We start from the raw sequence: 13753 nt of genomic DNA, 5'->3' as shown, positions 1-13753 counted from the left end.
CTCAAAAGGAAATTAAATGTACTTCAGATTAAACATTTACTGAGAGAAAACATGTATTCCTGGTATGTATTGCACAAGTCCAGTTGAGTATATCAACCCGACACGTCTAAGCCTCCTTAACAACTAACTGCATCATAAAAAGTTGATCAACTTCCTTCCATCTTATAAACACACCACCTGATATGTGTTGTCATGATAGTTTAACACCAAAGAGAACATGACCGGATTTGGAAATCCCGGACACAGACAAAAAGCAGGCCTAAATCCTTCACTTCAAGCTATGAACTAGGAACCCATCAGACACACTAAGGAACCTGTCCCAAGTGCATCTTGATCTTACACATCAAGGATATCAAGGATCAAGGATCATCAAGGATAAGAGCAGAACTCAAAAAGTGAGTTTCACTATTCACTGTCACTATTTCAAGAGAAAAACATATTTATATGGAAAACTATCTCTGTCCAATGACTGGTTTCCTATTGAAGTGAAATAAAAAAAGAAGGTCAATTATATGATACAAGCAGCCTATAGAAATGTTCATGTGAATTATTATTTTTTGTGGCCAGAAATAATATTTAATACTAAACAAATCACTTATTTTGCAGAAATGTACAATGCCAGTGTCTGGTTCTGGCGACTGAGTTGTCACCAGTCAAAATTCTAAACCATTTAGCCATTGAGTGACTAATGTTAATTTCCCACATAAACAGTGGAGTTATTGATGATTTTAACACATTGTCTGTGGAAATGCAAACACCTCATGGCTGAATGTTGTTGAAATTTTGCTATAGTAAATAAGAGAATGTATACCTGTGTCTGAAACAGGCTTCACTTCAGAATACACAGAGCTCTCAAGTTGATCAGCAGATGTATCTGTAGAGGAAACTCTTTGTTAGGAATTGTATTTATTATTAGCTACCTATAGAAATGACTGTACACTGTTAGGAAGACACAGCTGTAGTAGGCCTACTGTAGGCTTCATGTGATGGACAGTATGGTAATAGACCTACATTATGAAGTTCATAGACACTCTGCAGGCTCTCATACATAAATGTTACACAGAACTGCGTTAAAATCAGACACTACTATACAGTCCATAATATCCACCGTATCATATTTCATATTCATTTCATGTATTTTGTTTGCTCACCCTTCTTTTCCTTGCCCATATATTTGAGTTCAATCCGTGAATAAGTCACATCACTGGACTCAGCTGCAGCTTCAACTGAAAGAAAGAACCAAAGAAACAACCATAGGCGTCCATAAATTACTGATTATATTGATTGATTGATTGATTGATTGATTGATTGATTGGTTGTGACTGATTGTGATTGGTTGAAAGGCTGACCATGCTGAAGTGGGGTGTGTCCATCATCTGGACTTCCACTCTGGTTGGTCCTCTGGTCTGCTGCTGAGTTCTGATTGGTTCCCCTGGACTTGATGGATCTATTTCAAGATATTTAGCAACATGAAGTAATATGCAATATGTACTATGGTCATTTTTTAAGAGGAGACAGATAGGGCTGAGCTCCTAGAGTAGGTTAATTGACTAATTAATAAATTATCATTAAGTATCAGGGACAGGACAGAGTGGTAACCGGATGGAATAGACAGTGTTCAGTTGTTGAGTATCTTAACATCTGACACACAGTATTGAATGTACCACCTTGTGTCTCGTGTCCACAAACACACGCACGTGCGCAAATGCAAAACACTGTAAAATGTTTTGAGTGACAAATATAGCGCACTCTGGACAAAAATCAAATAACCTTAATTGACTAATGTATCTAAAACTCTAGAGGTTTGTTTACTTGAATAAGTAAAACTCACATATTCCACATTTAAACCAGCTGAAATTGACAGTTGTTGTTATGCAGACTAACAAAGCGTTTAAATGATTCCAAGTCCAATAGTTTAGGGACACGACGAAACGCGCGCGGGGGGGGGGGGTTGGCCACGGGTTTGGCCGCGACGAAACGCGCGCGTGGGTCGCAAATACTTTTGCCTGCGCACTTCACCTGGTATGGACTATATAATAATAATAATAATTATTATTATTATTATTATTATTATTTAATTAATTAATACATGAATAAATACATGAATTAATAAATAATAATAATGATAAAGATCCTTAAAAGTATCAAAAACTAAATTGTCAAACTCTGTCAGACTAGAGGTCACTGGTGTAGACAACCACATCTCCTCTGAAACTCATGGAGTCACCAGTCACTTCTTTTCACTGACAGTGAGGAGTTTCACCAGGAGGATATAACGCACTCTATCCTTCCCACCTTCACTCCCTGCTGAACAGATGCCCTGAACAACCTATAGGAGGTGCTAGTTCAAACACAGAAGACACAAAGCAGGTGAGCTATCAGCAGTCAGTGGAAACAGAATTTGTGTACCCACCTGACACAACATGGATCTGTAATAAAAAGAAGATGAAAACATGTTACATTGTGTTTCACACTGCCAGACAGTCCTCTGTACAACCTACTGTAAAATTAGCTTTTTTCCCTTCTTCTTTTTATTATTTCCCCCCCTTTTTACACAAGACAAACCAATAAACATGACAGGCATGTTGTGCTTAACAGAAAAAGTCACAACTCCATGATATAAATCAAATGGCTTAACAACAGAAAACACAAAAAAAACAAAGATACATTAAAACTGCGAGGGTTGAGGGTTAAAAGCACCTTTGTAAAGATGTGTTTTCAGAAGCAATTTAAAACAAGGCACAGTGTAGGCAAGCCTGATCTCCTCCGGCATGGCATTCCAGAGTGTCGGATACTCGAATAGAAAAATGCCCGGTCTCCTTTAGTTTTTAAGCGACACGTTGGAATGACAAGCAATGCTTTCTTAAAGACGGGGTGCCGTGATTTTCAGTGATCCCCCCCCCCTAAAACGTAATCATCAGGTATTATGGTTAAACTAGGAGGAAGATTTTTTTCAAAAAACTGTACAGAAATTGTTAAAATTATGTTTTTATGTGGACACGCCTCCAGTTCATTAAGTATACCTGGTTCTCACCTTAGCACCTCCTCCACCACCTTAGCACCACCCACCTGTCCTAGTCCCTCCTCCTCCTCATGCCCACACCTGTTGTGTTATGATAATGAGGGGGAGGGTATGTTTTTACTATGTCACTAAAGCGCTGTTTCTCTATTGGCACGTTTGACCCTCAAGGTTTCAGCCTCCAGGTAGCAACTCAAAATAGTCAGAGAAGACATAAAACACCATAAAAACACCACCAGGAGGCTTAATGAAGTTCTATCAACCTCATAGACACATGAAAAACAGAAAAAGTGCAAAACCATGGCACCACCCCTTTAAACAGGTTGAAATAGATCAGAAATATAAAATGCAAGGCCGGACCTGGCCGTGTATGTAATTAATCGATTTTTTAAATTTACAATTCTAAACTAAATGCTGGAAGTGCAGCAAGTGCAGGAAGGCCAGAATTGGTGTAATGTAGTCGAACTTTTTGGAACCAGTTAAAAGTCGAGCTGTAGCATTTTTAACCAGTTGTAGCCAGTGGATCGATTCATAATACTAGTGTTTCTCACCTTTGGATGTTCTGTATCGACACAGCAGGAGCAGCAGGATGGTCAGTAGAATCACAACCAGAAGTCCAACAATCAACCCCACTGGAGAACTCTGTTCAACAGGTACACTCACTGAAGGTGGAGGAGATCCACTCACTGTAGATGGAGTAGATCCTGACACTGAAGATTGAGACACTGACACAATGAAAATAGTATTTGAAATAAATAGATTAGTATTGGAGCAACTCATTTTAGCATTTATGCTATAGAGTATGACTAATATATTGAGATTCAATTATGAGCCTGGGAAACCACTGATATGATAGTATGATATAGTTCACAAACAAAGATGGAAAGTTATTTGTTGTAATTGAAACACTTTCCACATCCACATTCTTACCATTCTAACATTCGTAACTCAGAATAATGACATATAAAGTAATGCATAAATGTGTGTACTTGCATTCGCAATTTTGTATATTGTTTAAATACATGAAAAAAGTAATTATTTACTCACATGTCACTGCCATCCAGCTCTGTGGTGACTCTCCTCCAGAATATTTACACTTGTAGAATCCCTCATCAGACTTAGATACAGCAGGTATGATCATCTTTCCATTGGTATTAGTTTGGACCAGTTTATCATTTCTATAAAAGTCCACGTTGGAGAGTGGCATGTCTTTTTTCTGTTTGCATTGAAGAGTCACAGAATGTCCCTCAGTCACAGGGTGAACAGGACTCACCAGGATGACAGAAGCCTTAAATGAACCTGTAAAGCAGGTAACAAGTTAAACATTTTAGGATTGACACTGAACACAATTAAATATCATGCTTTTAGTAGTGGATGGAATACTGCAGGATTGTTAGGAAGTGATTGAATTGATTGGACTCACCCTGTACTGTGATGTTGACAGCATTACTGTACTCTCCCAAACCAGACTCACACCAGAACACTCCACTGTCTTTTCTGGTCCATGTAGCTTTGGGCATTCTGAGTCTAGATGAAAAGTCTATCAATCGATCAGTGTAACTCTTCATCATCCATTCAGTAGATCTTCCCTCACAGCTCAGTGAGACAGACTCAGAGGGGAAGTGCTGAGTTCTGTTAGAACTCACTGTGAGAGAAGCTGAAGAATGAAGATCTAAAACACAACACAGGATCAGAGGTCAAGCAGTGTCAACATGACATAGAGAACTGTATGCTGTATTGAAATCAGGGGAAGTGAGCAGAGCCGTCTGGGAGAAATGCGGGGCCATGTGCCCCCATCCTCGCGCGCGATTTTTTTGCGGTTTTGGGCGGATATTTCCGAGTTTTTGGTGGTTATTTGCGGTTATTTCTTTTTATAACTCTTACTAAACGTGATTCTGTTCACAAAAAAAAAGGGCTCCCCCAAGTGCGGGGCCCTGTGCGGCCGCACCGTTCGCACTACCCTTCGTGGGGCCCTGGAAGTGAGGAAGAGTGAGAGAGTGAATCACTCAGTCAGTCACTGGGTCTGTCCTGTTTAGAAAACAACTTAGAATAATTAAGAATGATAAATTATAGTCACACTCACCACCAGACCACACAAACTGAGGTTCACTGTACTCAGTGTGATAAACTGGGTTTCCTCTCCCAGCTTTACACACATATCCTCCTGTGCCTATAGGACCATGAATGATGTAGGAACCTTCTACAGTCCCATGGAGGTTACCAGGTAAGAGCTCATAAGTGTAGGAGTTGGACTTGGGTGATAGTTCAGGAACAGCCCTGTACCAGTCGAACCTCCAGTCTGCAGATGATTCTTTAACTTCACAGCTCAGAGTATCTGAGGCTCCAGGACTCAACCATGGAGGAGACACACTCAGAACAGGCTTGGGTTTGGCTGTTGGAAAGCAAAATTCTCTGGATTAAAAACAGGGTTTGCTACTTAATGACATGACTGTTGAAGATATTGATATTGGTGTTTCATACAATGTCTGGAGGCTGCAAACACCAGCTCCAATTCAGAACATTCCCATGACATTTTCTACATACATTAGACATATTCTGACTTACCGGACACAGTCAATTTAACAGCATCACTCCACTCTGTTGAAGACTGTGGGTCATTTTTGGGACGGCCTTTACACATGTAGTCTCCACTGTGAATTCCAAGGACGCTGTCAATTCTGAATTCAGCTTGGTTGTCTGGTTTGTAGACAGATAATCTGTTTGTGTACCATTCATAAATCCAGTCGATGTCACCTCCACCCTGTATCTCACACTTGAGAGTGATGGTCTCTCCACTGAATATGGGAGACCAACTGGGCTGCAGGATCACAAAAGACCTGCCCACTACAAAAATAAATCCAAAATAACACACACAATCACTGCGTATTGATATGTTTATCTACCTAGAAGTTTGATTCTGAACAAAGTTCCCAATTGTTCCAGATAGAACAAATCTGCACAAATGACTTTTGGTTTCATTTTCAAACATATCATTTTAACGCCTCCTCTGGCTTTTGTGAGCACCCAGTATTTCTGTTTTTACATTATGTGATATTAATCAACACGTCCCCTTCCTATATAAACCAATTGTAACCATTTTAACCATGATAGATTCATTGAAAACACCCGTCCTTGGTTCTGACTGTGTCTTTCTAATAATATGTGAGGGGGTCAGGTTTTTTTTTATTACTTTTTTCATTTATTTTATTTCATTATTATTATTATTATTATTATTATTATTATTATTATTACCCTTATTATTATTACATTTTTTTCATTTTCCAAAAACATTATGAATCAAACAAGTTAGTTATTGGTAAAAAAAAACAAGGCCCCCTCGCGCATTAATGTTACATACTTAGCGCTGCTGATTATAAAGACCTGACATGTCCTTGAAACAGGATATTCTCTTTATGAGTGGAGATTAGAGACCCATAATTAAAAGGTTTCATAATATGAGTGCTATGAATGATCTTGCATATTATGGCAGTGATTAGGAAATATGATAATATGACTTACCTGACATAGGCACAGTAACTTTGTTACTGTGTTTTCCAACCTGGTGATCAGTTTTATTAACACCAGTACAGTGGTATTCAGCATTGTAGTCTGGAGCTGCTTTAAATCTAAATGTATTATCATCCGGGTTGCTGACAATTGCAACATCATCTTTGTAAAAGTAATACAGCCAATCACTCTCCTCTCCTTCTCTCATGTCACATGTGAATGTAACATTCTCTCCAGTAAATATGTGGGATCCGTTGGGTTCCATGGTCAGGACAGCTTGTGATCTCTCTACACAAACACATAGAACACAAACACACAAGTAGAATCAAACCAAATGATACAAACAGTCTGCCTGTCACTAAATCACAGTAACAAGTTGAGTACAAAACATGACTGTAATACATACTAGTAAACTGAGGGAAATATATGTCATAATTGAGATGATGAAGTATGTGACAGGTGTTAATATGTTGTTGACTGCAAGAGAATAGATATTAAATATTTACCTTCACTGTGTCCATAGGAGAAGCTGCTCAGCACTGAAAAATATTTGATCAAACAATATGAAGGATAAATATCTACATTTCTATTATTCCTAATTAACATGACACCACAGTTGTTAAATAAGCAAGGGATAATTGCCGGGTTTAATTAATTAATCCCGACAATGTGATTATGCACCGATGCGGAGCGGAGGTGCATAATCACCCTGAAGAGATATATTTTTCAATAATGACCAGCTACCCAGCAATTATCCCACTTATCACACGGCTACTTAATAAATTGACCCAAAAGTAACAACAAAACAAAGTATTTCCTTGCTTACAGCAATGAAAGTATTCCATAAGGTTACCGGAAGTCTCGCCCCAAAACACGCTCGCCCCCATTCTTTTCGCGGACCAGCGGCGCTAACAGGTGAATACCAGCAGATTTGCCCTGGAGCGACTGTGCTTTGGGGCAAGCGTTTTAGTATTCTTCCATAAGTGTTGCAGGCCGTCCGCCCAGCACAACACAGTCGCCTCGGAAAGTGTTGATCAAATAGAATAGATTTTGGATTGGACCCTGAATCACTACATCACTGTCATGTTGGATACAGCATAAAATCAAGCAGCGCAGGTTGATATGAGCAGGTGCTCTTTGATTAGACAGCAGTTTGTATTGAGCTCATTGGTCATTATTCAGAAATAACAAATCGCTGAACTCAGCGATTGACCAATCAGAATCAAGCATTCAACCAAGCCGTGTAATAAGAACAAATAACAAGCAATAATAATGTGTCCATCCTGCTAATGTTTTATTCATATCAATGGCTATAATGAGGCTTGACCAAAATAGACAGGATTACTGAGCTATAATTTAAAGTTAATTAGCACCTTCTTGTTTTCTGCCCTCAATTGTGTGTAGACATTAGTGTGAATAAAATGTTGAAAACATAAAGTATAATGGCAATAACACACTCACAATTGGATGCTACACATTTAGTTAGTTTTATAAGAACTGTTATGCAATATCCTACTGCTATAATCATCAATATTCTTAATGTGTATAAAATTCAATTAAAAATAAATTGTATTCTACTAGGAGTGGACACTAGAGGGTGTCTCTATACTGTAGTTGCATCATCACTGTTGTACATTAGTCTGTTATTTTGGTTGTTAATGCTAATAGTAAATTAAAATGCAAAGTGCAGAACATTGGTTAAGATCCTAAATAAAACAAACTACTGCATTGATTCCATTGACATAATTCTACTGTATTTGAATTCAGCAGTTTAACTTTGAACTTTTTTATAAACTAAAGCCACACATGTTTTAATTAAAATGGTTCAAATAGTAGTTCAATATGCTACTAGTAATAATAGTGATATACTCACAGAAGAGAACACAGAGACAGATGTGACCCATCCTGTCCTGTGATGAATGACTGAAAAACCTTTCTACTTCCTATTCACTCTGAACATATAGATACTGTTGTGAAACAGGGAAATAGAGAGAGAGAGAGAGGGCGGGGACGATCAGCATTTTTTTGTCCAACTTCTTCTTTAGTAAAATCCCATCTTATTTTCCTTCCTCTTTCTCGGAAGAGAGGGTGAGATATTCATTTTAGGTCAAAATATATATTACTGTACATCACGTAGACACAGAGCCACTCATTCAGACGCAAATGAAAACAAAAAGAAACCACTAACTTGGTCACTGTCATGGAGTCACAGCAGTGACTATTTCATAATGTCACTGAAGAAAACTGACGCACGCACGTACGCATACTGATCTGCTGTTTTGTGAGATTTGACACAGACTCATATTTATCATGGATCAAAGAAAAAGTGTACAGAGCGGTGCTTCCGAAAGGAAAGCAAGAAAGCTAAAAGAAGCCTCTGGAGTCGAAGAGGATGAGAATATCACCATTTTAATACCCGAAAATGAAGAAGTAGAACAACAACATCAACAACGGCACCATATATCAGTGGAGCGGCTACGGCTGGAGCCCCCCGAGTCAGTATCCGGGCCAGCGGTGGCGCAGCAGGCACAGCCCCTGTCAGTGCCACAATGACGGATGACCCGACTCAGACCAGACTCGCCATAGTTGAGCGTTTTCTGGCATTCAAACCCATTGAAAGTCACACTGGGGAGAGTTTGGCAGATTGGGTTATCGCTATGGTGGACAGTCTGGGACTGGACCTGTCTAACTGTAGGGGCCAGTCGTATGATAATGTAAGCAACGTGTCTTGAAAGTACAATGGAGTTCAGGCTCACCTTAACCCATTGAGACCTGGAACGTATCTGTGTAATTATTTTTTTTGAGCAAAAAAGCATTATTTTACACTTTGGCTATTCAAAAATAGCAGATATACAAGCTTACAGCGCGGCACCGAGTGCCGCGCTATGAGCTTGTAGATCTGCTATTTTTTTTTAAAATCGAGACAATGTGTGCAAATTAATATATTTACTGTATATTCTTTTAAAGCGAACATTTTAAGCAGCAAATCTTTGCTTCTGGGGGGTCCCAGGAACACAATATTTTGAGATGGGGGTCCACGGCCAAATACATAACAATTTGGGGGTCCTTGACATGACAACGTTTGAGAACCACTACGTTCTTTTAGAAAACTGTTGCGATTTGGAAGACTTTAGCTAAGATTCGCCCTCAGGTCTTAACCCATTTTGGGCGGGAACCCCTATTTGTAACTATACCTTTCGGACGGGAACCCCTTTTTGGGGTTCCTGTTGCTATGTCCAGTATATAGCAACATATTTTTTTTGTAATTTTTGGGCGGTGTAGCTATAAGTGGGGTTGGGACACCTCATTAGTACACCCTTCGCTGTACTGTGATTGGCTCATAATTAGTACACCCCTAGCATTAGTACACCCCTAGCTGTACTGTGATTGGCTGACTCTATTGGCTGACTCTATTCAGCGCTGTGATTGGCTAGCGAGACACATGATGAAATCAATAACCTATAAATAGGACTATGCACTTAAAAAAAAGCTTTTTTTAAAAGTGAGCCTCCATCACTGTGATGACCACACCGCCCACTTCACACTGGGTGTGATTTTTGGGCGGTGTAGCCGCCCCTATAAGTGGGGTTGGGACATTGACATTTGCTGCACTGTGATTGGCCACCCATTGTACACCCCTGCCACCCATTGTACACCCCTCTACATTAGTACACCCCTAGCTGTACTGTGATTGGTTGACTCTATTGGCTGACTCTATTCAGCACTGTGATTGGCTAGCGAGACACATGATGTAATTCATAACCTATAGATAGGACTATGCACTTCAAAAAAACACTTTTTTTTAAAGTGAGCTTCCATCACTGTGATGACCACTGTGATGACCACACCGCCCACTTCACACTGGGTGTGATTTTTGGGCAGTGAAACCGCCCCTATATGTGAGGTTTGGATATTTGCACACCAAATCCTGCGCTGTGATTGGCCACCAGTGTACCCCCCTAACCCTGCACCGTGATTGGCCAATCACAGTCTATTCAGGACTGTGATTGGCTAGGGAAACATGACACATGTGCATAGCCCTATAAATAGGACTATACACTTAAAAAAAACACATTTATGTTTTTTTTAAGTGAATCACACATTGTGGGTGGAAAGGGTATTAAAAAAAACACATTATTCTTTTAAGTGAGCTTCCATCACCGTGATGACCACTGTTAAATAACAACAGTGACATAGTGCTCCAATTCCACATGCTGTGATTAGCTAGTGAGACATATGATGAAATTAATCTAAAACCACTTTGATGTGACACTAGTATATTTAACTTAGATGCTGTCCATTTCGTGAGAACAGTAAAGAAGAACTCAAAGATCACTATGGCTGAAATGAGAAAAGGGAAAATCGATATTGAGAAGAAAATAGAAAGTCTTCCTAGAACTGGCCCTTTCAGATCAAAGGATATATCAGAAAAGGTTAAAGACAGAATTGTGACAAAGCACAGATCTGGCCAAGGTTACAAAAGAATTTCAGCTAAACTTAAGATTTCTAAGAACACAGTTACCAACATAATCCGTAAATGGAAGAGACGAGCCGGTGGGAAACGTAAAGAAGAACCCAAAAATCGCTATGTTTGAAATGGGAAAAGAGGAAAAAGATAAAATGAAAACGATAAGATCAAAGGGTATTCCAGAAGAGCTCAAAGACAGAATTGTGGCAAAGCACAGATCTGGCCAAACTTACAAAAGAATTGCCGCTGCAGCTAGCAAGACACCGCCCACTTCACACTGGGTGTGATTTTTTAATTATGTGAAGTTTTTCTGAAAACTTAGGTCAGGATTTAGAAGGCGTTTTTAGAATCGGCCTCAGGTCTAAATGGGTTAATGGGTTAAACGTAGAAAACCCATTGATGTATTATATACCCTGTGGAGTGCATTCCTTAAATGTAGTTAGTGTTCACTCTGTAGATGGCAGTAGCCCAGTAGCTGGAAATTAAAAAAAATATATTTTTTGAAATATTTTCAGATTGGAGTCTGCAGGCAAATGCATGTCAATGTGGGGGTCCTTGACATGAAAATGTTTGAGAACCACTGCTTTAGAGTTTTCAACGGGCCTGAAAATTACAATCCAACCCGAACAGACCTTGTTGAGTTGAAGCTCAAGCCCCATAGCCACCCCATAACCCCCTACCCCACCCACCCTGAATGTGTGTGTGTGTGTGTGTGTGTGTGTGTGTGTGTGTGTGTGTGTGTGTGTGTGGCTGCGTGCGTGCGTGCGTGCGTGCGTGCGTGCGTGCGTGCGTGCGTGCGTGCGTGCGTGTGTAGCTTACATACAAGAAGGCACTATTCACCGGTGATCCAGCCTAGGACCTCTGCTTTCCTATGCTTTCCCTGTGTGTGGACATAAATACATTGTTTGTGTGTGTGTGTGTGTGTGTGTGTGTGTGTGTGTGTGTGTGTGTGTGTGTGTGTGTGTGTGTGTGTGTGTGTGTGTGTGTGTGTGTGTGTGTGTGTGTGTGTGTGTGTAAAGGGTCAATGTACATTGTAAATACATATAAATTCACTCCATTTACCATTTACCAGAAAGGTTTGAAAGTAAAAGCCTTCAGATGACATGTAGGGGTGTTGGCTTGTGCAATGCACTAACCACATGCTCCTTGTGAAGTGTGACAAATTCAATGACTTGGTTGGTCACATGTTTTCTGGTTATGTAGGCTGTTGATAAGACAAGAGAGAAGAGAAGAGACAGTTAAAAGGCAATTTTAATGCGCGCTATGATCAATTGTGTAATATAGGAAATGGAAATGCAAACATAATAAGTAACACCCTGGACAGAGACAGGTCTTACACAAAATACTTTGACTACACCAGTAGGTTTTATATCACCAAGAAACCAACACAGTTGAGGCTTAACTTTAAAAAAGCTTACTAGAGCTTTAGGAACTGGACAGGGAGCTCAGTAAAGACACCAGAAGTTATAAAAGTTTACATTTTATTTTCACATTAAACACACAAACAGTTACAATTTAGGCCACATTACAGCACATGAGAATTACCTGTGGTCGTCCTCAAGACACCATAAGAGATTTTAGCCAGCAGACCATCAAAGTAAAGAAGTTAATATGCAGCACACAGAGAGAACTTCTCACCCATTACCAGTAAGTAGTTTCAGTGCACTGCAAAAAGCACCACACAAGAGAGGTTACTGCAATCTAGCTCAGACATGGCATCCAAGGAGGGAGGACCAACCTGACTGTATTCAGTGGGTTAAAACATAATATTACAAATAACTTTATACGCATTTCAAAGGAATAATCATTACGTGCACACTCCATGCCCAATCTCTGCTTGAACCAAAACATACTGCTTTTTAAAAAAAAGCACTGGCACCAACCGGACTATTCAGTGGGTTAAAATGTTACCTGATAAAATCATTTAAACTTTAACATACATTAAAAACACTATTCGGTTACACATCGTGTTGATGGTGATGGATGTCTATGTGTTTTTTAGTGTAGTGACAAGTAGCAGGGTGGTGTAGATGTAGCTGTGACCTCCAATAAACTGTGCAGTTGTGTGGGCTGTGCAAGTAGGTAGAAGTAGATGACAATACACAGTGAGAGGATGTGTGGTTTGATGTGCATCCTGTGGTGGTTTACTCATCTCTCCTCGGCCTGGCTAGCAACTTTATAAACGTATTACTTCATAATCTTATGAATTGCCTCAGTAACTTGGTAATCTTATTAATAAACACTTTTATATACTTATATACAGTTCTTTATTTTACACTGAACAGGTTGACAGGAGAGAGCAAAAACACAGCATGGTGGGTGGAATCCTTCTGACTGTCTGCTGAGTCTTACTGCCTTGCTCCAATTTATGTGACCTGGCCATGTCCTGTAACTACAGCCCCTATATTATTTAGTAACATCATAACACTGGCTTTGGTGTCCTGGTTTGATACACTGTTGTTCCAAAATGCATTAACAAGCTTTGTGTCTCATAAATGATTGCATTATAATATTTGCTATGTTCATTTTGGAATGTAGTAAAAGTGTAAAGTCAAACCTACAGTAATATTGTGCAATCAGTGGATGGAAGCAGTGGAGTCATGTAGTCAGGTGATGGTAGTTTGCTGGGTGCAGTTACACTTGCAAAGAGCATGATCAGAGTAATAGTCATCATGAACACTCATAAACAAACGGAATTTGTCACATAATTAGAGTGCAAAGAAAACACTTCAGTGCTTTAAAGTATCTACACCACCTTC

General features: G+C 39.6%; 1 protein-coding gene across 1 annotated transcript in view; it reads right to left on the bottom strand.

The window, feature by feature from the left end:
• Positions 1-2259: 2259 nt before the first annotated feature.
• The window catches only part of LOC308083683 (Fc receptor-like protein 5), a gene marked incomplete at its 3' end in the record, with an annotated part of 28221 nt that continues 16727 nt past the window's right edge, over positions 2260-13753 (bottom strand). Inside the window, exons 10-19 of the mRNA XM_080425997.1 lie at positions 12131-12198; positions 9006-9123; positions 7033-7065; positions 5585-5863; positions 5103-5411; positions 4443-4691; positions 4067-4318; positions 3571-3729; positions 2414-2429; positions 2260-2329 (exon numbers count right to left, since the gene is read on the bottom strand). Coding sequence (XP_080282123.1) covers positions 2260-2329; positions 2414-2429; positions 3571-3729; positions 4067-4318; positions 4443-4691; positions 5103-5411; positions 5585-5863; positions 7033-7065; positions 9006-9123; positions 12131-12198 — 1553 coding nt within the window. The remainder of the gene's footprint in view (positions 2330-2413; positions 2430-3570; positions 3730-4066; positions 4319-4442; positions 4692-5102; positions 5412-5584; positions 5864-7032; positions 7066-9005; positions 9124-12130; positions 12199-13753) is intronic.

Source organism: Gymnoscopelus braueri, assembly GCF_963280865.1.
Source record: "Gymnoscopelus braueri genome assembly, chromosome: 4".
In the NCBI taxonomy this organism is placed as follows: Eukaryota; Metazoa; Chordata; class Actinopteri; order Myctophiformes; family Myctophidae; genus Gymnoscopelus; species Gymnoscopelus braueri.
The sequence above is the reverse complement of the archived record's forward strand: the minus strand, read 5'-3'. Positions and strand labels throughout refer to the sequence as shown.